Source organism: Danio aesculapii, chromosome 18 (genome assembly GCF_903798145.1).
Source record: "Danio aesculapii chromosome 18, fDanAes4.1, whole genome shotgun sequence".
Taxonomy (NCBI): Eukaryota; Metazoa; Chordata; class Actinopteri; order Cypriniformes; family Danionidae; genus Danio; species Danio aesculapii.
In genome coordinates this window covers 11,923,882-11,949,992 of record NC_079452.1, presented here as the reverse complement: position 1 = coordinate 11,949,992, position 26,111 = coordinate 11,923,882, and the positions used below count along the sequence as shown (strand labels likewise).

Sequence of the window (26,111 nt, the reverse complement as noted above, 5' to 3'; positions counted from 1 at the left end):
TGTGGCTTTCGGTCCCGCCCACACTCGTCAGCGCTACCAAGCCGACCAATCACAGAGATTTTTTGAGAGGTGGGCTGACATGCGGACAGGCACAGCCAGGGCTATGCGTCCACGTGTAAGCTGCACTGTAGCATACGCGTGCGTTTGACGCAGAAGTAAAAATCAGCCTTAAGAGTTTGGGCATTTCTACATCTGACCACAAGATGGCATCCACAGCCGAATGCTGTTAATGTAAGTTTATAAATAAATTGATTAATTGTTAGATTAAAGTTTGTATACATGACAGGAATAAAAATAGTTTGTTTCATTACTAATAGACAGCTCACTAAGGGCTAAATAACTATCACAGGGTCTGAGCAAGAGGTCTATTTCATTTTTATCAATCAGCAAAGCAAAAAGAAAACAGAGTTCCTTTTGTTGCACTCAGTGCTCAAATTCACTCTCTCTATTCACTACTTAAGTGGTATATATTAGTGGACTAATGTAGGGAATCGTGAATTAAGGTATAGAGAGCAATTTCGCTTACAGCTATAGATTTTTCAAAGTTTTAAATTTTAAAATTTACATTTTTAAATTCTTTAAAGTGACAGTACACCCCAAAATTGGTTTGATTTACTCACTCTCAGAACATAAAAAATGCCGGTGAGTTTTTCGTCTTAAGTAGAACATTAAAAATAGATTTTTAACTAATACTGGTCCTTGGTTTTTCCTAAAAATGCAGGTCAACCACTATCAGCACTTTGAGAGTCAAACAAAACATACATTGGCAAAATTAAATGAATACCTTTGGCTCCTAATCATATGTTTGCTCTTATAAAGTGAAACAGTCATAAGTCTGTGCAAGATATTGAACATTATTATTCTTAACTCCAAACACAAACTGACAGTTTTGCTTCATAAGAACTTAAGGGGATCACCCAAAAATTAAATATGTCATCATTTACTCATCCTCCACTTGTTCCAAACCTGTTTGAGTTTCTTTTGTTGAACACATTAGAAGGTCAGGGTGTCCGCAGATCCTTAAAACATCTTAAATTCCATAGTATAAAGATAAAACATTAATTTGTCTTAAATCTGTGTATCAAAGGTCTTAAAATGCAATTGAACCGACGCCATAAAGAAGATTTTGTTTCTGTTTTGAAATCTGTCTATTTGTCACCCTGAACAAAATATATATATGAACCCTATAAAATTAACACTCGTCTGGATTTTGCTTACACAAACAGATTTTTGTGGGGATTTTGCTCTTTTAATAGCTCTGTAAGAGCTTTTGTAATAGCTTCATCAACCCGTACATTAGCAAATAAAGAATTCGAGATGCACCAATCATCTGGCCAGGGACCGAAATCCGACTATTTTTTTGCATGACCAGCTTGACTGGTGAACGGTGCTTCTGCTGCATCCCTATTATTATTATTATTATTATTATTATTATTATTATTATTGTTATTAGTTACACAGGTCAAAGACTGTCTTTTTGTTTTTAATTCTCTCTATATGTAATAAAGAGTGTTAAAGATGATAATTAATAAGTTGTGTGCTTTTTTTTGCAAATGTAGTACTATAAAATATACTATACATTTGTAAGTCTTAAATTTCATTCTGTGTGGTATAAAAAAAGGTCTTAAAAATTCTAAAATATAACTCTTAGAAACCTGCAGATACCCTGAAGTTACACTGAAGAATGTTGCGGGGAAAATAGCAATTGATTTCCATAGTATTTTTTGTTACTAATATGGATGTCAATGGCTTTTTCCCCCTAACATTATTCAAAATATTCTGTTGTGTGTTCCACTTGAGTGTGAGTAAATGATGAAAACATTTTCATTTTTGGGTGAACTACCCCTTTAATGTTGTTGAGAGCCACCAAGATTTTCATCTCTCAGATGATCTGAGGGTGAGTAGATTAACATTAAATATTCATTCTTGTGTGAGCAATCATTTTTATTCCACTCAAAAATGCCTTATTTGTGCTTCATAAAATCATGTCTTATGTCTCGTACTTACAGTAAAGTTGCATCTTTCACCTTGTTTGTAGAGAGAATCCTATAGTTGGAAAGACGGCGTAACGTTGCAATCGTGGGACCAGGTGGAGCTGATACATCCACACCAGCAGAGGGCGCCATGTTTGCTGATATACAGGATCGTGACAGCGCTCTGATAATGCTACGAAAAATCGCTGCCATTCCACACAAGACTGAGTCTAACCTCTCCAGCAGTGGCCTGATCTGGAGTTACAGTGTACATGGAAGAATTCGGCCAGTCAAGAGTCCAGTGGCGTGTCTGTGAGTTGCTAATCATTGGAAAAAAAAAGAAAATCAAGCTCTTTTCTCTGTGTGCCTGTCCGATCTCAGTCTTGTATCGGTTTTTAAGTTTTATAAGTAACCTCAATTGCCAGTCCGCACAGTAAGAAAAGATTCAATCACCTCTTATCCATTTCTAAACAGGCTGTGAAAGTCCAGACACCAAGAGTAAGTCTGAGGAATTATAGCTGCTAAAATAGTCTATGAAAGTACTCAAACCTTCACATATTTTCTTTTCTTCGTAAACCATCGGTTTCTTCAGACTACTGCTGGTCTGATGTTTCGACAAGTAAAATAACGATGTCAAAGGGAATTCTCATCGTTCTTTGTAGTATCATCCCTTTTGGCCCGTCATTTGAGTGTGTGCACGGTTTTCTATCTGTAGAGGATAGAATTAATCTGCCTTATAAATTCAGTGGAGGTACTTACAATCCCACACTTGTGTATGAATTAGGGACTAATGCAGAAGCACTTTAGATATTTGGAAATATTCCAGATGAGATTGTTTTAGATACGTGGTATCAACCTTTTTGTTTTTGTTTTATTTTTTCCCAATATCGATCAGTTACATGATCAACCCTTGTGTAATGTTCTGTAGATAACATTCATATCCTGTAGATTTTTACTAGCTATTTTTCTTACGCCAAAGATGTTGTTTTGTAGGTTTTCATGACTTGAAAATGGTATACCTGTAGTTTTTTCAATGACAGATCTTTAAAAACAAAAAGGAAAATGTCTATCTTTCATGGTCGTACGTTTTGGGAGCGTAATACATTTTGATAAACATGGAGGAAAATTCTATTCAATCGTTTTTTTTTTTTTTGGATGAAACGTTGACAACGATTTTTACTGTTTAATGACTAAAGGATATTTGGATATTTTGTAATATAATGTCAAAAGCTCTATTCCAAAACCTAGTGAGCTGCCTACAATTATAATTTTTTTTATTGAAATTGTAACATTAACATAAAATAAGTCAGGGAAGGGATATCTTAGCAGGGAATGCCTTCCCATAATGCACTGCGAGAAACAAAACATTTGAAAATGATCCAAAAAGCGAAATAATGATTGTAAATCTACTTTAGTTCAATCAAATACTAAAAGTATTGATAAAATATTTCTCAATATCAGCATGTTTTATGTATATTTTGCTCAAGTGTTAGCTTAGCAACATGCTAACAGCAGATTCTGTTGACAATGGGCTCTATGCACAGCTAGAGTTTTATAGCCAACGATGAACTTCCGGTTGTGTGGGTATTTTCAATTTCACAAGGTTGTTTTTACAGTATCGATGTTGTAATGTAATTACAATATATAGACTTAAGCATTCATTTAGTCGAATGAGATGAAAGACCGTTGTAACCACTAGCGCCGTCAGTAGCACTGGCTAGCGCAGAAATTGCATTGAAAAAATACTAAGGTAAAATAAACGGTCATGTTTTAAAGACATGGCGGGGGAGATTGAATGTAATGCAGTGCTTCTTGTCCGATCTAAGACCCACTTTATATCGTATATCTAAGCAGTAAAGATCGCTGATTTTTAAAGAAATCAGGTCTTAAATGTGACAATTGTACGTGTAATGGAAAGACAGTTCACTGGAAGCCCTTGGGCTGCCTGGCTGAAAATTAAAAGTCTGTGTGCTTATAGTCCATTGTTTGGAATTAGAATTCCTTGTCAACAAGGCAGCTCACTAGGGTTTTAAGAGAGCCTTAAATGTAGATTGTTTGGTAATAATTCCGCTTGACAAGTAACAATCGCCTGCATCGCGTCTGTGGTTTCGCAGTTATGTTCTAATTTTATTGTGGGCTTGATGTCTAAATTCCTGATAACTTCCCCCTAATGATTTACTGGTCTACACGGTCCTATATATATATATATATATATATATATATATATATATATATATATATATATATATATATATATATATATATATATATATATATATATATATATATATATATTAAACTGCACTGAAGGTTTTTTGTGTCTTTGCTTTAACGTTGTAGACTGATTTGTTCTGTTTGGTACACTTGTGTTTTGCAGATATATAAAATGTAGGTTGGAAAGTTGGTTCGCAACTAGTAACAAATGTAATGCAGGCCTATTATGCTGTACAATGACACAATAATAGTAATATTATTAATAAGTAAATAGGCTTAACATTTAAACAAAACATAAAATTCTAAAACTAATTAAATGTAATTAACTTTTTATCTGTTCAGTTTTATTAGTTTGTAGTTATACAATATGATTATAAACCATTTACCAGTTTACACCTGTTATTAAGATGAGTATTCATCATTCTGATCACACATAAACAATGCAAAATACATATTTTAATGGCATCTGATACATTTTTAGCCATAATTGGCATAAATGTACTGCATTTTAACAAAGCTCTGTGCACACTGTACAGTTTTGCCCACAATATATCCTTCTGAGAACCATAATGCAGCCATGATGGATATTTATTATCCTAAATTCCCATGACCCAATTGGATTTTTTTGTTGTCTCTTCTTGCAGAAAACAAGCTCAGTGACCTACTAAAGATTTAGATTCTTACACATTTTGTTCATCATGCTAATCTTCACAAATAATCAAATTTCCCCAAAAAGTGAACACAAACATTATATTTTGAAGCCTAAATACAATTCTCAAAAGCAAAATGGTAAACGTAGGCTAGAAATGACCTTCACCATGGTCTTCTGGATTCAAGGCCACCCTTAAATTCACCACCAATGAGGATTTAAAGTCACACCAGTGAATAGATGATTTTTTCTGTTTGCATTAATACATTTGATGATGAAAATGCCCTTTTTCAAAATAAAAAAAAGGACTTTTCATACCAAGCATGATAACTATATAGATGAAAAATGATCAAGATTAGAACAGCAAACCAAAACTAACAGATAGATGAAGAGAGGCTAAACCGTTGGGTTCACTTACAGATTTTTCCCAGAAAGTAAACTATGAAATGTTTACAGCCAGTCATAATCCACTGAAATGTTGCACCCTTTGTGCCCCCTGGTGGCATTGTCACAAACTTCTGTCACACCTAAACCTATTTTCGTAATCCCTTTGTACCGTGGAAGCATTACACGTGGCGGTAGTGGTCATTTGGAACTGTTACTCACTGTAAAGGGCTCACACAATTTAAAGCTACAGACAACATTGAGAAGAAGCTTACCGCCTGTTTAGCCCTCCTTTTAAAGATAAAGATGTCTTTCTTGCAATTAATTGTTATACCATGATAAATAAAGATTAAAAGTAAATTTAAGTATAAAACAAAAGTTGCTCAGGTATCCAGTGCTTGTTTTTGGCATCTTTGTGCTATCTTCATGATGTGAAAAAGTAATTAGTTGTTTTATTCCACTACTATTCCACTTACTGTGATTGTTAAATTCAGTTTGGTTAGATTGATTACATGAGCTGGACTCACTGGTCAGATCAGGATAAGATGTGCAAGTAATGTGGACTTGAAAAGCATAAACTAAAAATAAACAAATTTTTATCATTCGTCACTGTAGACGCAAATAAATAACATATTTATAAATCTATTTATTTTTATCTTGCTTGATGTGAACGGGCCTTTTAAGGTGGTGTTAAATGACAAGTGTGTATTACTGATGTATTAGAAGTTGTAGGCTTAAACTTGAAATATCTTGTTTGTGTATTTAACACTTACTTAATTCAGAGACCATTTAAAATCCTTTCAAACCGTTTGTGCAGTTTCATTAAATTTTTCAATAGCATACAAGTAATCTTAGAGTATTACAAGAAACTAGTGTTTAATGCTAGAATGATTCTGGTTTATGTGTGTTCTATGAATCCACAATAATAATTTTAAAAAGGAGAGACATGCGTCCCATATCTATTCTCTATCATGTCTGTCATGAAGATTGACAAATCAGGTGAAGTTTGAGCAAACCTTCTTGAAGACATTAAATAAGGCTTGCCATATGGTCATGGTTTGTGTAAACCACACAAGTTTTGTGCAAAGTTATTGGCCGCTGAGAGCATGAAACCATGTGTTGGGTCACCAGCTGATATCCAGTGTAAACTCTGGGTCATGAAGGAAAACTACTTGAGAACCACTGATCTAGATCTACTGAAATCGATCCTGTTAGCTTGTGGTATCAAATTAATGTGTTTCGCATGATCATTTTACTTCCTTAAAAAAAAAGAAGATATCTTATACTTAAAAATGCTGGGTTGTTCTTATGCTTATTTGAAAACTAATGTGAGTAACCGAATTAGCGGATTAACTTTTTTATAAAGGTTTAGTTTTCTCTATTAATAAACTAAAGTTGTGAAGTTTTGACATGGTTTTGGTTTATTTTCTGAACTTTGGATAGCTCAGAACCCTTGTTGTCTATTAAGAGCTCTTGAATTTTGTCTAAAATGTCTTAATATATGTTCCGAAGGTGAACAAATGTCTCAGGAAATCATATATAAACAAATTCTCCACCAAAAAGTGCAATAAACTATACATGTATTGGAGGTTAAGTAAGAGTAATTATAACTCAGCTCAAAATAAATAATTACATGATTAATAATAAACATAGATTGAAATATTCAAAAGCATTCTGAAAGAGTTCTACGACAATGAAGGACAGTTAGTAGAAGCAAAACAGGGAAACAACCTATGATTTTTATAGTGCAGATGAAGCAAATCAATAATGCATGAACCTCAGCACATTTACCTTTACAGTTAGTCATTTATCAGACAAGATAATGTCCGAAGTCGCTTTTCACAAATGAGAAAAATGTGTAATTTATGAGCAAACATACAAGAACTTTTTGATTCTCCAGTCAAAACACAAGTAAATCTTACAGGACACCAGTCTACATGTGTTAGTAAGTGATGTGCCTCTCAAACAGAGTTTTTGTAAACAGTCTATTTTTGTAATCATGAAATTTGAAAGCTAACAGATTGTATCGAGCATCGATAAAGAGGCCTGCCGTTTTAGCACAAACAATTATGCAACATTCACCTACCAATTACAATCCATCAGTATGTGTGTGTATGTTTCTCATTTGTCTCGTGTGATGTAGATGTTCGTAGCACGTTGTGAACTGAACGTGGATGGCATTGATTGAATGGTACGTGTTGATCTGGTCCTCTGAGGCTCCAGCGAGCTTCAGAGGAAATGTGGTACTGATCATCTTCACTTCATAGCTGTGGTAAATCAGAGAGGCGTTTGGGCTCACTTAGCATTGTGGTGGTACCGCAGACCTCCTCCATTCATTATACTTGTCGGATTAAATTCAGTGGTTTCTGCTTATCCATTGAATCCTCCCCAAACCCATCTCTGAGCTGGCCATATTTTCATCTTGTGTCAACATACAGAAACTATTACAACCAGCATTCAGTGGCCTTTAAAGACCCCCCAATTTCTAGACGATCATTTTTTAACATTCCGAATTAGCACTTATCTTTGAGTCGATGGAACAGTGTCTGCATTTCTGCAATGCCTTGTTTTTTCTCTCCTTTTTTATTGAAGTCTCGAATGTATATCGGTACGAATCTACAATCACCATATCGTAAAAGTGGTAACGTGCTCCTCTTCTAATGATATTTGTTTTCCAGTTCCACTCTGTTGCCGTAATTTGGTCTACAAGTCGACCATTTTGAAAACCTTGTAGTTGAAATAATGCGTTTCTTTTTAAATTATTATATTTTTTAGATCAATAACGTAGGTCTGTCGAAACAGCTATAAATATTTGCACAAACTTGACCACTCGTTTTGTCCACTCGATTCTCGTTCTTTCTTTCCGTGTATTACTAATTGTACTGGACATGTTTGCTTCGTTTTGTTATTTAAATGTTTTTATACTGTTATTTTCACAATACAAGCTCACGTAATTCCTCTGTTATTAGTTCTGTGGAATTAATTTGCAATAAATATATTGTTTGTGTGATTGTGTGTTTTCTGTGTGTGCGTATGATATCAGTGATTCTGCATTACAGCTTCGAGTACAATGATTGACTACGTTTACATGGACATCAGTAATCGAATTATTCGCCTTAATCTGAAAAAGACAATAATTCAATTCAATTCACCTTTATTTGTATAGCGCTTATACAATGTAGATTACATAAAAGGTCATAGTAAATAGGAACAGTGTAGTTCAGTTTGTAGTGTTTAAGTTCAGTTCAGTTTAGCTCAGTTCAGTGTGGTTTAATAATCACTACTGAGAGTCCAAACACTGAAGAGCAAATCCATCGATGCGCAGCTCTACAGATCCCGAACCATGCAAGCTAGTGGCAACAGCGGAGAGGGAAAAAAAACTTCACTAAATGGCGAAAGTGAAGAAAAAAAAACCTTGAGAGAAACCAGGCTCAGTTGGACACGACCATTTTAATTTCTCCGCTGGCCAAACGTCTTGTGCAGAGCTGCAGTCTCAGTGTCGGAGGCTGGACTCGTCTGTCTCTGGAGCGTCACAGGAGTCAGTCTCATGTTCTCCACTCCTCCATGACCACCACAGTAGCTGCTCAGGATACGGCCTGGTCCAGGATATGGAAACCTTGGGATCATCTCGTCGTTGATCTTGGATCAAATCAGTGACTCTGCATAGTCTGAGGGCCTCGGGAAGAGTATCCCCAGGTGGAAATGGAGAATAAAGATAATATGATTAAGGTGTTTACATGAGTTGCTTTTTGAATGTTCCTTTAATGATCCTGGTTTATACATAATTCGATTGATGTTATTGCATCACCGCGCTATCCACGTTTCCTCCATAGTTTCATGTAATTTTGGGTGTTTTATTTTTAGTTTGTCGACTTAAACTGCAGTTTGGCCTTTTCACTTTCATTTAGGAGCATTTCCTGCATATCCTTCTGTGACAAACAAGATGGATGCACGTATGAACTGTTGGAAGAGTGTAGTTTTAATGGAATTTGATGCCGTATGGGGGAAAAAACTCCGGATTTTGCGATGCAGGTGTCTGAGTCCTTTACTGATTTGGTAAGTGTAGAGAATAGATGAATTACCGGTTTGTAAACATTCAGGATGCGCGCACAGTGAGGTTGCAGAAAAAAAAACCCGGGAGCGCTAGCATTTAAAGCGAGGGAATGGCATCCGATGCTGTACAGAGTTTGTTGTTGTATTAGAGATAAATATTTTGATAACATATTATATATATTATTTACATAATGCTTTCAGCATATTATAACAGCTTGTCACCCAGTGATAAGCACAGTTATTCTGCAAAATTAATGTTAAAGTGAGCGGCGTTCGTCTGACAGATCCATTTGCGATAGCACCCTCCCAATGGATATTGGATAAGACGAAATAGCCAAGCATCCAGCCCGATCTCATTGAAACTCCAAGTGTTTTTACAAGAGACAAGTTAAAGGCCTACAAGTCTTTGGATGCCTACAATGTTCTGTGTGGTCATGTGCAGGAAATAATGTTCCATGATTACCAGATTCAAAACTTTGTAGTGCTAAAAACTGAGGTTCTGCCTAGCCAAAGACAAGGAAAGAAGACGGAGCTATAAAAGGCCTGGGTAATCATCAACAAGCAAAACAACTGCATTCTGACAGCGAACTGCACCTGTATGGCAGGGTATGTGACATTTTTACATTTCATTCTAAGTGTTCAGTGTCTGCAGTTTAATTAACCATATTTAACTGTTTTTGCTGAAATCATTGCTGCAATCAAAAACAAGTAATGTGTATGGTTCAGCATAGCGTGAACTTACCTGATATAAAATGAGAACTGCAGAGTCCAGCATTTCTAATTAGGTCCTCACTCCATTCAGCTGATGGCCGTTAGCCAAAGCCGTCTGCGGTTAGCATTAAAACCGATGTGGGGTATGGTAAAATTTACGTTTTCTTAGCATCCTACCGCACAACACTACATGTTTGCTATTGCAACGGGTCTTTTTTTGCAACTGGAATGCACGATTGAACTCGTGTGATGTCATGTGTGATGTAGGCTGGTAATTCCCCTATAGTGTCAAACAGCCGTGTGTGTATGGAATATCCTGTCGCAAAATGGGGTTAAAATCCTACATGACGGTAATAGTTTAAGATGTTTACATGTCTGTACAGCACTTCAATCATGTGACTAAAATCGGCATACACTCACATGTCTTAATCTGATTTCAGTTTAGTTCGATTATGACCTTCATCAGATTAATCAAAAATTGTTAACACGGCAGACTCTTAATGAGAGTATTGTCTTAATCATATTAAAATCAGATTATTGGTGTCCATGTAAATGTACTTATTTTCACAGTTTGGATCAATGTCATATTCAACAACGAACACACTGTTAATATAATGATCAAACATAATGTAAATGCTATTTAAATATTGTTGTTACAGTTATTAATTAGAATATGGCTCCAGAAACATAAAGGTTTAGCTTTTTTTACACACACTAGCCACTTTTGTTGGTACAAACTTTCAATATGGTTAATATGCAAATAGCTTATGCAATCAGCATAACCCCTCCAAAACCCATAGACTCAACATTACAGCCAACTTGTGAATTTAGTAGAAAAATTAGATTTATGACATCCGTAGGGGGATGCACCCAGAGTGAGAACATACCCTGCAAAGGGATATAAGCTAGGCACGATCCAGTAAAAGATTCTGATGGTATGATAACCTTGGATAAAAATATCACGGTTTAACGGTATTGATTACTGCTCTAAAATATATTATTTTTAAATATCTGGGTAAGAAACTTAAACTTTTTTTCTCTTTTGAACACATTATTTTTTATTTTGATAAACTTTTGAAATATTTTGGAGCGGTAAACATGTCAGGCTAAATCATTCAAATGAATCATTGACTTGACATAACACAGATTTCATTACAATTTAAAATGGCATCTTGGATATCTTTTCTGCTAGAGATACTGTCCTAAAAAATACATTTAAAAAAACGTACAGATACCTTAGGAACAGTATAGCAGAAAATTTTGGCGGTTTTAAAACCTTGACCTTTTCAAACCACGGTATACCTTGAAACCGGTTATCGGCCCATGCCTACTATAAGTTGTACCCCTGAGACTAGGAAGTCCCAAAGAGGTCCCATTGACTTAACATGAGGACTGAACGGCCCATTGAAATACATTAATTCCATTGACTTCCATTCTAAATGTCACACATCAATAATATTACATAGCAGTGTTATACAACTTTGGGGGTGGCCTTATTTGACAAAGACAACCAATCAGGTTCTCAATATGATAATAAAGCTTTCAAGTAATGCCCCAATACTATTTACTTACTTATTCCCAGAGCTGTTTATATTGGAATTGATATTTAGCCGCAGCATGTTGGTGTTTTGTAACATCTAATTTTTACGAGGTGGATCATTAGCCCAACGCTCAACCCCCAACCTGGAAGGCCAGGACATACACACATACACTACGGACAATTTAGCTTATCTAATTCACCTAGCGCATGTCTTTAGACTGTGGGGGAAACCAAAGCACTCAGAGGAAACCCACGCGAACACGTGGAGAACATGCAAACTCCACACAGAAATGCCAACTGGCCCAGCCGGGGCTCGAACCAGCGACCTTCTTGCTGTGAGGCGATAGTGCTACCCACTGTGCCACCGTTCCACCCCTTTACCATTTACATACCCTTAAAATCTGATTCCATTGACTGCCATTTATAGGTCTGCATGCATATCTTTGCATAGCAGTGTCATATACATAGACATGAGGGTGGGCTTATTTGATTCAGACAACCAATCAGCATCTCAATATGATAATGAAGCTCTCAAGCCATGCCCTGAATCAACATGGCATCAACAAATGCTTTTAGACATGCTGACATGATCAAATGATCGGCTGGAAGTTCAATTAAAATGAGAGAGCATTTTGATTTAATTTGATTTAAAGCATTTTCAGTGTCACGCATAACAAAAATTTATATAATTGGTACTTATTTGGACCTTAATTAGTACTTATATGGACCTTGCTATGAAAACTTCTCAAACATCAGACTTCAAACTACATAAATGTATCTATTTATTCTTCAAAAACTATTTTAGAGGAAAAAAGTCTATTCGTCAACTACCCGTACATACTGTACAGTATATATTTATAAGGAGAAAATCTGCAGAGTCAGTGGCCTTTTCTTTTACCCGCTTAATTCATCCGAGATGGTTTGACAGATGCCAGATGTTTTCCTGAGAACTGTTCAAACAAGTGTGTGGATTTGATTAAAATGTCTGGATTAGGTTGTCTGAGAATACTGTGTGTTCTTACACTAGAAAGGGCAGATGTACTAATACGCTCAAAACCATGATCAGCAGTGTAGCGAATGATTGGCAACAAGGCAGTAAAATGGTGACGACAATGTTGTTGTGATCAAGAAAACAAATAGGCAAACTAGAAAATGACATAAACATTATAATAATAGATTATATAATAATAAAAAATTAATGGTTATAAATAGCATCGCCAGATGTCCTGGTTTTGCAGAATTAGTTGTGGTCCACATATTTTGTTGATTCTGGAACATCATTCTTGTGTGAAAATGTACAAACCTAATCCCTACTCATGAATTATTCATAAAATCAGAAGGAAATGACAAGTGAATAAAAACGACGTAGAATACCTCAAATACGCCATGTGTAATTTCCGCCTGTAGAGGGCGCGAGTGTGGACTCATGGGAGTTGTGGTCTTCATTACATCCTGCGGGAGTCCTGCAGAAATCATATTCACTGATGAGGTAAAGTATTCACTCTGGACTTAAATATTCTTCAAAACTTTTAGGGTAATGTAAGTACACAAGCCAACACTGTTCAAGTATTTCTTTGTTTTATTTGGATATTTTATATTGTGCTTTTAATTACTGAACGATATTAACGACGTCTATCAATGATAGCCAACCATGTCAGTTTATTTTGAAGGAAAACAAATTACCATCCAATCACATTTCCATATTGATCCATGTATGTGAAGGCGGGACAAGCGAAGTCGTGGAGAGGAAAACTTCAGACGTAAAAGTCACTACAGTTATTGTGAGGGGAAAAACATGACTTTACATCAGAAGGTATGTTAACAGAAACAGAACAACTTCCTAAAATACTTTGTGTTTCAAATACTCTTTGAATCAGTGTTTCAGTCGTGAAATTATGCTGTAATGTGTCCTCAATGTAGGCTTTATTTTCTTCAGAATGTCCCTCGTGAAAAATTTAATATCTCGACAAACGGAATGGCTTTCTATATAACATTATTAAGATACCTGAGAAAAAAAATGTGGTTGCTCCCTGATTTTCATCTCCACTGTATTGGGTATTATTATCTGTGCTAGATGAAAAATATCTCAACATTTTCACCATCCAAGTGTATTTCAATTAACTGTGAGTCTACAGGCCTATTAAAAAGGGTGGTTCATTTTTTTCAAAAAGTGGACTTTTGGCAGTCGTTAGCCTCAAATTATGAGCTTCAAATACCGTTTATTTACTGGATTAGCTTGCAATGACTTCCTACATTTTTTTGTGAAAGTGCTTAGCATGTTATTTTTTTGTATACAAAAAATTGTCAATTTACAAATCTGCATTTAAACCATACCTGTCAACATTGGGATGTGAATATAAGGAATATGTCCATATTATTATTATTATTATTATTATTATTATTATTATTTACTAAGAATAAATAGTATAGAAAAATAAATTAGCAAAATGTTTAGCCTATTCAAATTTATAGCTGTTATAAAGAAATTGAATCAAGCTATCAAATCACACTAACCTTTTTTTCACTGTATAACGTGAACATTCTGATCAAAGAGCAATGAATTAATCTCTCATTTAGATGTTTCGTTTGATTACATTAAATAACAGGTGTCACTTTAAATATGCACGCATCTAATGTTATATTGAAAGCATTCTAAAGCTTTTCAAATTTTTTTATGCTCAGGACAAAATTTGTTGTGTTTAAAAAGAATTTTTCACCAAGATCGACATCTTTAGATGTTGTTATTATTATTATTAATTATATTTACTTGTCTACAGAATCTGTTTTGCAAACAGCGTCTATTTATCTCTATGGAGCGCGTCAGCTGACAGTCAGGCACCACTACTTGACTGTTTCGAGGATTGCATAAGAGGGGCAACGGCGCCTGTAATGAAAAGGAAGGAAATTCTTCCATTTTTATATTTATTTCAAAATGTTTTCATGCCTAAATAAAGTAAAAGCACAGAACAGATTCACATTCAAAAGTAGGGAGCGTTCCCAGGTGGTTGCGTATAGGGAGGATGGGCTCTTTAATTTTTATTGCCACCCTTCATAGAAAGATTGAAAATATGGGAGAAATACATGAAAATACCTGTAATAATAATGAAAATAATGAAAAACCATAGTCTATAGGCAAATAACAAACTGGCTAGCTCATTTTCTCAGTCACAATTTGTCTATTTAAATAACAAAAACCTTCTTTTATTGGTTATTTTATTGGTTATTCTTCTTAAAGCCTTCTTCTATTGGTTATTTTCACAATTTATGATGGCATACCCATTCCCCTCCCTCCTCCCAACTGTCTAATTACCCTAACTTGCCTTATTAACCTAATTACCCTAGTTAAGCCTTTAAATTGCACTGAATACTAGTATCTTGAAAAATATTTAGTCAAATATCAATTACTGTAATCATGGCAAAGAAAAAATAAATCAGTTATTAGAAAAGAGTTATTAAAACTATTATGTTTAGAAATGTATTGAAAAAAATCTGCTTTCCGTTAAACAAAAATTGGGGAATAAAATATTCAGGGGGCAAATAATTATGACTTCAACTGTATACATGTGCCAAGTAGGTATGGGCTGATTTAAGATTTTGACAATATGATAACCTTGAATAAAAATATCACGGTATCACAGTTTTGTAGATACTCCTCCAAAATAATTTCTTTTTAAATGTCTGTGTAAAAATCAACTACTTTTCCCCCCATTGAACACAATATATTTTATTTTAAGAAACATTTAGTGCTCTATTTTAACGATCTAGTCGCAAAGTCTAAAGTGCAGGGCACAAAAGCATCAAGGTTGTGTCCGAATCCACTTTTGCTATTTTAAGGATGAATATATACGCTCTGCGCCGCGGCGCATGGTCTAACAGGGTTGAGCTTATTCTCTTAATGAGTTATGTGTGTGTTTTGAGAATAAACCAATCAGAGTCTCATCTCACATTGCCTTTAAAAGTCAGTTCCGTTGCACCATGGCGCATTTGCTATTTACATGGCGGACTTTGTAAGTGGAAAAACTGAACGCTTCACCAGCGAGAAAACAGTTAAACAGCCATCTGCAGCGCCTTTACTTTCTCTTTCTTTCTTTAGTGGATAAGGAAACAGTGTAGTTTAAGCACAAAGATTTGTTTCAAAACTATTTCTAAATTCAGTTCTAAGTTCCAGCAAACAAATAAATGAACAGTAATAAGGAAGTGTGGTTAAAAAACAAAGTTATATGCAAACACACATGCTGTGCCCCATATGGTCCAAAACCTGACAGGTGGACAAATCTAAACTTGTTTTTATTAAAACAAACGTAAATATGCATATAATAAATAATAATACTGCTAATTATAATAACATTATGCAACTGCAAATTGTCATGAATAAACTCAAAAAAGCCCCCCGAGATGAAAAAGGCATGGAGGTAGAGTGGTTTTTATATTTATGTAGAAAATAATCATTTTTGTAATATTTTAATCCTTTAATTCTTTTTCATTTGTATTTCTGTACATCCTGCTTGATTTAAGCAATGTGTAAGCGAGGCGCACAACTAACATGCTCTACGCTTGACTTTAGACCTGCTCTCAGCGGCTCTATTGCGCAGTCTATTTTAGTTCCTCAAAATAGCAACGCGCAAACAATGCGTCTTAACACACCTTTTTTTCTAGACCAAAAAACCCATGAGTCCACAAAGTGGCGCAAATGGATTTGCTATTTAAACAATGTGGCGGAAAACAGGAAAATGAAGATTGGTTTGAAAATAGCAACACGTTGGGGCAAACACATCTTGCGCCTAATTGCGCTAGGTGTATGATAGGGCCCTTAAAATGTTTGACCAGTAGCATTTGATGTAAAGGTTCCTTTTCTGCTGAATATACCATTGCCCTAAAAAAACTAAATAAATAGTTATGAAAAACGCTTACACATACCTTAGGAACGGAAACTTTGGCAGTTTTAAAACCTTTTCTTTTCCAAACCATGGTAAAACTTTGAAACCGGTTATCATCCCATGCCTAGTGCCAAGTTAATAAAATTCAAACTTAATAGATGGTGAAAATATTAAAGGAATCCTTGTTTCTCAAATAATGCTTTTTTGTTTAGCCTTATAAATGTAAATCAACTTTTGGTGATTTAGTGACAAGAAATTAAACAAAATATCTGCATTTCAAATTAAGAAGAAAACTATCAAATCTCATCATTGGGAATAATAGCACAACTAGATGTCTAATCAGACAAAGAATGACTTTGATTTGCATTTAAAGACAGCACATGTGTGAATTTGGCACGTTTGAAGAAATTGCGACAACCGATATCAATAAAACTGTCATCAGTTTCGCCCAGAAACTTGTAAAATATGAACTGTGGCAATTGTCTTTACAATGCACATGGTGGTTGCGTGTGGATTTAACTGGAACACGTAGATGAGCTTTCTACTTATTTCCAGATTTTGTACAAAAAAATAAAATACAAATATCATGTCCAACTCTCTCCTGTGGCCTTCAGTCTATAAGGAAACTCTGTGTTTAGTTTGCCTGCTTCTCCTCGCATGAACTGTGATTAACTGAATATTATCAAAGACTGGGAATCACTCCAGTGCAAATGAAAACATACAGTGGAGGATTGTTTGTACGTGCACATACAAAGCATTTCATCTCAAACACGCGCTGTCAACAGTAATATAAGTGATATCGGTCGTGTTCAAACACCGCCGAGGACAAATTGAAAGTCCCATTGATTGTAAACCCACATGGTTTCACTTTATTAGTGAGAGAATCGCTGCTGTAAATCACATGGTTTTAAAAGAACAAATTTATAATCTCCATATACTTTTATCTCTTGGTAAAAACACCAGCATAAAAAAAGTAACTTGTTGCAAGCACATCAAATGTGTCATGACCTTTCTCGATCGTATCTCTCAAATACATTTGGACAATGGCCTTATTTTGGCATAAACTCTTATAATAAATAGATAAATCACTGTAATAATTTTACAATGTCATGTGAACTATCTAATTTAAATATATATATTAAAATATGTATTGCAGAATTACAATAAAAATTATAATAAATATTTATAATTCATTAGTTCATTTGATTATTTTTACTAACTAATTATAAAAAATTCAATTATTAAAACTGAGTTAGCATGAGGGCTATCTATCTAGATCTTATCTATCTATCTATCTATCTATCTATCTATCTATCTATCTATCTATCTATCTATCTATCTATCTATCTATCTATCTATCTATCTATCTATCTATCTATCTATCTATCTATCTATCCATCTATCTATCTATCTATCTATCTATCTATATAATGCACATATATTATGTCAAAACAAACTTATTTTAGATGCAATAATCGGAATTAACTTCTCTTATTAGGTTTTTATTTTTAACACAGATCAAAGGTTCTAAACATAAATGACATATCAAATGACTCGCATATTTATTTAGCATTTTTGGGGCCTTTATTGGAGTTTCTATATTGATATTCACAACTGTCTGCCAAAGTTATACCAACACAACTTTTGATGCATTTTCCATAACAGTACAGTTTTATGGTTGAGTAAAGTCATAAAGGATGGCTTTTCATCTTCAAACCGCAGCATGTTTATCCAAACAACTCATTACAATTACTTCATGTTTTTACATCCTCTGACCTTTCAATGCCAATCACACCTTTTAATGGAAACCAGAGAATGCCAACAACAATACTGCAGCTCTGTCAGAGTTGCTGCCATTTTAGTACAGAGAAACACGAAATGTGGTTTAAGAAACTGCACATACTGTTCAACAAATTCCTGTAGTGAGTTTTGGATGATAAACAAGACAGGAGAAAATGTAAGCAATAGGGAAACAATGATTGTTTATGTATAACTAATTATTATAAAGTGAGGTAATGTAAAGTATATGTATGTATATATATATATGTGTGATTTCCTACATCCTTTGGGTTAAAAAAATTCTATCATTTAGAGCTTTTACATTTTGGTTATATTTTTAATTGTACAGCATGTCCACTGTAGTGGACCACAGGACCATTTTAGTTTGAAACGACAGCTACTCAGACAACAAAACTGTTCAGGATATGGTTGTAAAAGGATATTAAACCAATATTAATGTAACAAAAACTAAACAAAAGCTATGTTTTCCTTTTGTATTGAAATTCCCGAAACAGTCTGAAAGAGAGGCGAACTCAAAAAAAAAAAAAAAAAACAGAAAAAAAAGTTTAAATTTGTTAAACAAATTTAACAAAAGCGATTTAAAACTGATTGTCATTCTCTAATTCTCTAATTGTCTGATTGTCAGTCTCCCTTTACTATTTTATAAAGTAAAATCAGTTCAGTTCTGCCCCCTACAACATGCAGTCATTAATTACATTAAGATGGTCCTGGTGGACATTTAAAAAAGGTTGAAATTTTGAAACACAAACACGTTAACAGCATTGAAAGTTAAATGTATTGTTCCTGACACTTCAATAAACAAATATATATGTATTAATAATAGTAAAAAAACATTTAAAATTTTACATACCTCTCTCCTTCCCATAAAATGTGCTTTTTTGTATGTCGGCCATTTTGGATGCAGTGTAAGAAGTGGTTCTTAGCATGTCAGCCAATCAAATGACAATCAAACGGCTGATGACAAACATGTTTCTAAAAGCACTAAATGACTGAGTAATAACTGGCTGTTGGCTGATGAGTGGCTGAAAACATGAAAAATAAGAAATAAATAAAGCTGGTCTTTCACTCACATGCTTTGCGTTTAGATGTCAAGCATTTGAGATGCAGACCTGTCAGCATTTGTGCGCATACTTGGACTGGGTGCGAACAGCTCTAATGATCCTCAGAGAAACATGTGAAGTCTGGGTTGCTGGGAAGCAAGAGGGCCAACAGGGTCCTGAATATTGGTTCACTGAAAAAAGAAAACTTAAAAAATATTTAACAATTTAACTTGCTAAATCCAAAACAATAGTTTTTTTTCAACTTAAAGGAACACTAAAAAAATACACTGTTAACAATTTTTGTAAATTACACAGTATTCTTTACTGTAATATGAACTATTTTACTGTAGAACAGTTATGGAGTATGTTACTGCTTTTTAAATTTGCATTGTGAAGATTACTGTATATTTTATATAAATATATACAATACTGTGAATAAATTTACATCAAGAAAACAATGTGTTGTGAATACAACTGTAAGTGATTTACGGTAAGTTATAGGCAGATTGCTGCACTATAACTACACTGTCAACATTTTTTATTACACAGTATTAAACTGTAATATAAACTGTATTTTACTGTAGGACAGTTATGCAGTATGTTATTGTATTTTAAAGTTGCATTGTAAAAATTGCTGTATATTTTACAGTACATATATACAAAATAAAATACATATACAGCAATATGATATACAGCATATAATGATGCTGTAAAATGTAAATACAGTATTCTTGCTGTAATTGATTTACAGTAAGTTACTGACAAACAGTTGTACTGCAACTACACTGTTAACATTTTTTTAATGACACAAGATTAAACTAATATGAACTGTATTACTGTGGGACAGTTATGCAAGTTATTATTTCTAAAGTTGCATTCTGATAGTTACTGTATATTTTACAGTAAATATATACTATAAAAGACATATACAGCTAGATAAATGGTGCTGTAAAATGTAAAAACGTAATGTAAAATGTAAAAGTATTTTTGCTGTTATTGATTTACAGTAAGTTACTGGCAAACTGCTGCCTGTAAGTTACTGTAGATTCTACAAGAAATTGTCAACAGTGTAGGCTCATTTTACAACTACTCAATAGTTAACAGTTGAGACTTACCATTTTTAAATCCATTCAGCCAATCTCAAGCTCTGACAGAGCATTTTTAGCTTAGCTTAGCATAAATCATTGAATCTGATTAGACCATTAGCATCTTGCTCCAGCAAATTTATTTATTTTTGGTAATTTAAAGCTTGACTCTTCTGTTATTACATTGTGTAATGAGACTGAAGGAAAATGAAAGTTTCTATTTTTTAGACTAATATGGCTAGGAACTATCCTCATTCCAATATAATAATCTAGGAACTTTTTTCTGCTGTACCATGGCTGCAGCAGGTGCAATGATATTATGCAGCACTCTTAACTAGTTATCTACCTAGGGACTATTTTCAGATGTTGTGCAATATCATAAAGTCTCAAGAATTTTGCTGTCCATGGAGGATGAGGGAGCTCTCAGATTTCATCTAAAAATCTTAATTTGTGTTTCAAAGATGGTAAACATTGTCTCAGGGGTTTAAAAGGACATGAGGGTAACTAATTAATTACATAATTTAAAATTTTGGGGTGAACGAACCCTTTATTATAATAAAACCTGAAAATATCTTGATCTTGTGTTAACTGATATTTTAGTTTCAATAACAAAAACACTTAATTCATGACTGCAGCACCTTTTAGGACTGATTAATTTTCCACACTCTGTTTTCTAAAAGTATGCACACTGACAGCACCATCTACGATGTAGGAGACACTCAACCAGTTTTCATAACATTGGTTGTTAATCACCCTTAGTACACATCCATTTGGAATATTTGACTCTGATTGGTCAGTCATGACATTCCAAGGTATGTTATGCGCAGATAACATCTGCTGAATAACCCAAGCTCATATAGATATTTCGAATCCGTTCACATCTATATTTATATACTTGTCTGTCATGCTGCTGTTTTTGACCGTTTGGCACCATTTTGTGACTGAATAATGCATAGGTTAGTGTATGCTCCATTCAGCCATTTTTCGTTTTGATCAGCATTGCATTAAAAAAAAATTAATAAACAGGGCAAGGGCTCAGAACAATGTTTGTTTATAATTTTTAGGTTTTGTGGCTAGTAGCCATGTAATAAGCAGGATAAAGTACATCCAGTTTGTTGTATTTACAGAACAAAGCCCTTCAGTCCTATACAACAGTGCTCTACTCATTAAACGGTAAGCATTTAGGATTAAATCTGTGATAACCACCTAAAAAAACTGATCCATCTTATTTCTAAAACCACATCATGGTACCCTTAAACTAGTGTGTTACTGACTACATTTGTGGTTGGATGTTTTTGCTTTAATTTATTTAAGTTTATTGTACAGTCAGACATCTGTCAAAAAATCATCATATAGGCACATATTAAAGGTGCTGTATGTGTCAGGGTTCTGCCACTCTGGTCTTGTTAATTCTTGTTTTGTGGCAGAGTCCGGACACTAGCTCTGTTTTGTCCTGTCCTGTTAGTGCTCGGCTCAAGTTTTCTTGGGTTGAGCACTTGTTTTGTCATTGTCTGGGTGCGCGTCGTCATAGGTGCACGCGGACCGTGCGCGCTCCCGCTTGATGCTCTTGTACTCGTGTTTGTGTTGTTTCGTCAGCATCTCGCTGTTTCATTCTCAGCGTCTCAGTCTAGTTGGTTTCGGTTTTGGTTGGCGCTGAGATGAAACAAGCGCGTTGCATTTATGTGAACGCACGGTAAAGTGTTTTCACTTATCGTGTGCTCGTGTCTTGCGTCTGTTGTCAAAGCACGTGGCTCTATGTTTACATTGGTCGCGTGCTTTTGTTGTGTGCTTCAATGTTGTTTGTCTTGTCATACGAACACGCGGTTTATGAGTTCTCTCATTGGCTGCGTGTTCTAGTCTTGTTTTATGTGAGCACCTGGCTTGTGTTGTCTCCTTGTGTCAGGTGCTCTCCCGTCTATCGTCTAGTCTCACCCTCCTTGTTAACCCATTATCAGTTAATTATGTTCATCTGTTTGTGTGTTTTACTCCTGCTTATATTCTCCTCATGTCTGTTGGGCTGTGCCAGTTCGTCGTCGATATTTCCCTGTCCTGTTGTGTCCAGCCCTACCTTGTCCAGCCAACCCATTCAAGTTTGTTTTTGCCTTATTATTCATGTTTTCCCCCTCGGGGTAGTTTGTTTTGCTGTTTTTGCCTTTTTATTTTTGTATTATTATAATAAATATTACTTTACCCTGCACTTGGGTCCTCGCCCCTTTTTCCCCTCTCCGACCCGTGACAGTATGTAGGTTTTTATCTCTTCTAAAGCATAAAAATACCATAATAACTTTGAAGATATTAAAGAAACATGCTAAGTGAACAAACTTGTTTATCTGAAAAACAATGCTAAAGTCAGATATTTTGTTTTTAAAATGTGTTTTACCCACCAAATGCCCGTTAAGCAAGTTATATTTCAGCACCCAGTGTTGCCTTTGTGGAAAACTGCGTATTTGATTAATTCAGTCAGAAATGCTCTTAAAGTGTGTATCCTTGACCAAAATGTGACCTCTGGTCGACAGTAACAGACTCTCACATGAGTGACCGATTCAGAGTTCGACACGCTATGTGATGAAATTTGCAGTAATAAGCAATTTGGCTGTTTGCACCAGACCAGACACGGCAAAAATTTAAATACAGCCATTCAGAAACACAGAATAGTGCACTCACTGCACTCCAACGAAATGGTAAGGTTTATAATCTAATTATTACATAATAAACCTTTTTAACATTCATAAATGTACATGCTGAGTCACTGATATGTGTTGGTTTGCACTGAGACGCAGTTCTAGTTCAATTTCAAAGGGTTTATTTTTCAAGCCTTTCAAGATTTGAGGTAAACTATCTGCTGCTGCTTTCAGTAGCATGGCAATATGTCATGTAAACTGGCATTCAAACTCACATTATTAGCATTTAACACTGAATAAAGCACATGAGGTGTATCTCAGACTCAACTTTATTATCCCATTTAGGGAAACTAAAATTGCAGCAAGGTGTCGTAACACAGGCGAAGTTCCATGTACACATTAACAAAGTATTACCACACATCATATAATACATCATTTTTTAGGTGCATCTCCCTCTCTGCTGGACTCATTTAATGACCTAATGGCCACCATTATAAAGGAATTTCTAATTCTATATTTGTAGAATTGCCATTTCTAAAATATAAATTTCAGGTGTTGGTTAGGACAAAAACTATATTCCTAGAATAGAATATTCCTTCTACCGCATGCCATTACTTTTATTTAGAACATGGTTTGAATCAGCTTTTAGACTCGACACACTGTTAATGTGTCAATCTGGCAACCTGCGCTTGTGTTTGTTTTGAACCAGACCTGCAGTACTTAGCTCAACCACTGGGTGTCAAACTTACATGCTAGATCTTTAATTCCATCAGGCCTAGTTTTGAATTGGCTATTTGTGGTGTACCTTAAGTTTCACTCTCTGTAAAAATCATATTTCCTCCTATCTATTCACCCATCAGCTAGTGATGAAACTGCCTTCTCATGCAAGCCAAATCTCAGACTATAAGTGTTGTTTCTCTTGGCACGAATGCCATAATTACTATATATGTAATTTTAAAATTCATATTGCACCGGGTCTTTTTCATTCATCAGCCAGAACGATATAAATGCCTTTGTATTCCCAAGCCAAATGCCCTAATATCCGACTCATGTTTCATGTTTTCCCTCCTAGTCCATTTTCTCTCATTCACTCCTTAATTTTTCCACCCACAATTCCTCAATGATCTTTGCTCTAGACATCGATGTTATGTCTGTTTCCAGATTTCTCAAGGCCTTTTCTCTTTATCCCCCAGTGAGCTGCTGCATTATATCTCTCTGAAGTGCTGACAATGAAAATGATGGCGTGCAGCTCAGATTTACAGTATTTGGAGAGATGCCGGCACAATTAGAGGTAGAAACTTCCTATATATCCACACATAAACATCATCCAAACAACAAAGAACACACACATGCACTTCCTATCAAGCTAAAGCCAGTGCTGAAACATATGCTGCAGACCAAGCGAGCCGCTGATTTAAGATTCGGTATATTTATTGGAGTTGGCTGGTGTGTCATCACACATTTCGAACAAATACGCACTGCCAAGATGGGTTACTGTAGTTCATTAAAGTCCTGTTTCGTGTTTCCATTCAGGAGTGTCTCTGTTACTCGTTTCCTGACTCGAGATCAATAAATCTTCCATACACGGCGGCAACCACCACAGCAGGAGACTGAGTTCTGCCGTATGAAGTTTCAGAGTTAACAAGGTACTGTGGTTTGTGGTGGTTGCTTGGGATTTAATGTTACAATATTTTCTCTATTTTTATGCACTAAATTACATTCTGCTTGACAGTTATGACATTCTTGCATGCGTTGAAGATAAGAGGAGATGTTTTGTTTAATGTTGAAGCTGCACTTTTGCATTTAAAATAAAGTGACTCAATGAGCTCGAAAAAACACATAGTGCATCCGGAAAGTATTCATAGCGCTTCACTTTTTCCACATTTTTTATGTTACAGTCTTTTTCCAAAATGAATTAAATTCATTTATTTCCATAACATTCTACACACAATACCCCATGATGACAATGTGAAAAAAGATATTTTGAAATTGTTGCAAATTTATTAAAAAACCTGAAAAATCACATGTACATAAGTATTCACAGCCGTTGCTCAATACTTTGCTGATGCACCTTTGGCAGCAATTACAGCCTTGTCTTTTTGAATATGATGCCACAAGCTTGGCACACCTCTCTTTGGGATTTTTTGCCCACTCCTCTTTGCAGTACCTCTCAAGCTCTTATCAGGTTGGATGGGAAGAGAAGAAATGTACAGCCATTTTCAGATCTCTCCAGAGATGTTCAATAGGATTTAGGTCTGGGCTCTAGCTGGGCCACTCAAGGGCATTCCAAAAAGTGAAGCACTATGAATACTTTCCGGATGCACTGTACATGTAGCTTACAAGTGTCAATATTGCAAATGCTTAAAGAGATAGTACCACTGATCTATAATATAAAATTATTGTCATTATTCTTAATAAATATAAACATTCTCATTAAATTCATCCTATAATTAGTCAATCTTTATAGATCAGTGAGTAGTACACCCAAAAACTGAAAATTCTGTAATTATTCACTCACCTTGTTTGAGTTTCTTTCCTCTGTTGAACACAAAAGACGTTATTTTGAAGAATAATTCTCTGTTGACTTCCATAATGTTTGTTTTTTTTACTATAGAAGTAAATTTTTAGCATTCTTCAAAATATCTTCTTTTGTGTTAAATGAAGCAAAGAAACTCCTAAAGGTTTGCAACCACTTGGGGGTCAGTAAATTGTGAGTTCATTTTCATTTCTGGGTGAAGTAACCCTTTAAATGAGGTCCCAATCAAATGACTATTAATGTTCATGCACTTTTAAAAAGACAGATGGAATGGTTAGAGTAAGACTGAGATTTTTCAGAAGTTGCTGTGACCTGGAAAGTGATCGATGTGTTAATGGACCTTCATGCTCCACTTAAAAAAAATAGGCTCCTTTAACACCGCAAGAGAAAACAGTTGAGTTTTAAAATTTCTGAATCCATTCAACTAAACTATTTAGGTAGATTAGCTTAGCATAGATCATTGAATCGGATTAGACCATTAGCTTCTCACTCAAAAATGTCCAGAATTTGTTTCTAGAATGTTTCTAGAATTTTCCTAATTAAAACTGCACTCTTCTGTCATTACATTGTGTTCTAAAGCCAACGAAAAATGAAAAGTTGATATTTTCTACTCTATTGTTGATAGGAA

The 26,111-nt window shown here is 34.9% G+C and overlaps 1 protein-coding gene across 1 annotated transcript in view; it reads left to right on the top strand.

Moving 5' to 3' along the window:
* rasa2 (RAS p21 protein activator 2) overlaps window positions 1-4,161 on the top strand; it is a 105,940-nt gene extending 101,779 nt beyond the window's left edge. Inside the window, exon 22 of the mRNA XM_056477988.1 lies at window positions 2,039-4,161. Within this exon, the coding sequence (XP_056333963.1) occupies window positions 2,039-2,069 (31 nt within the window). The 3' untranslated portion in view covers window positions 2,070-4,161. The remainder of the gene's footprint in view (window positions 1-2,038) is intronic.
* The last annotated feature ends 21,950 nt before the right edge of the window (window positions 4,162-26,111 follow it).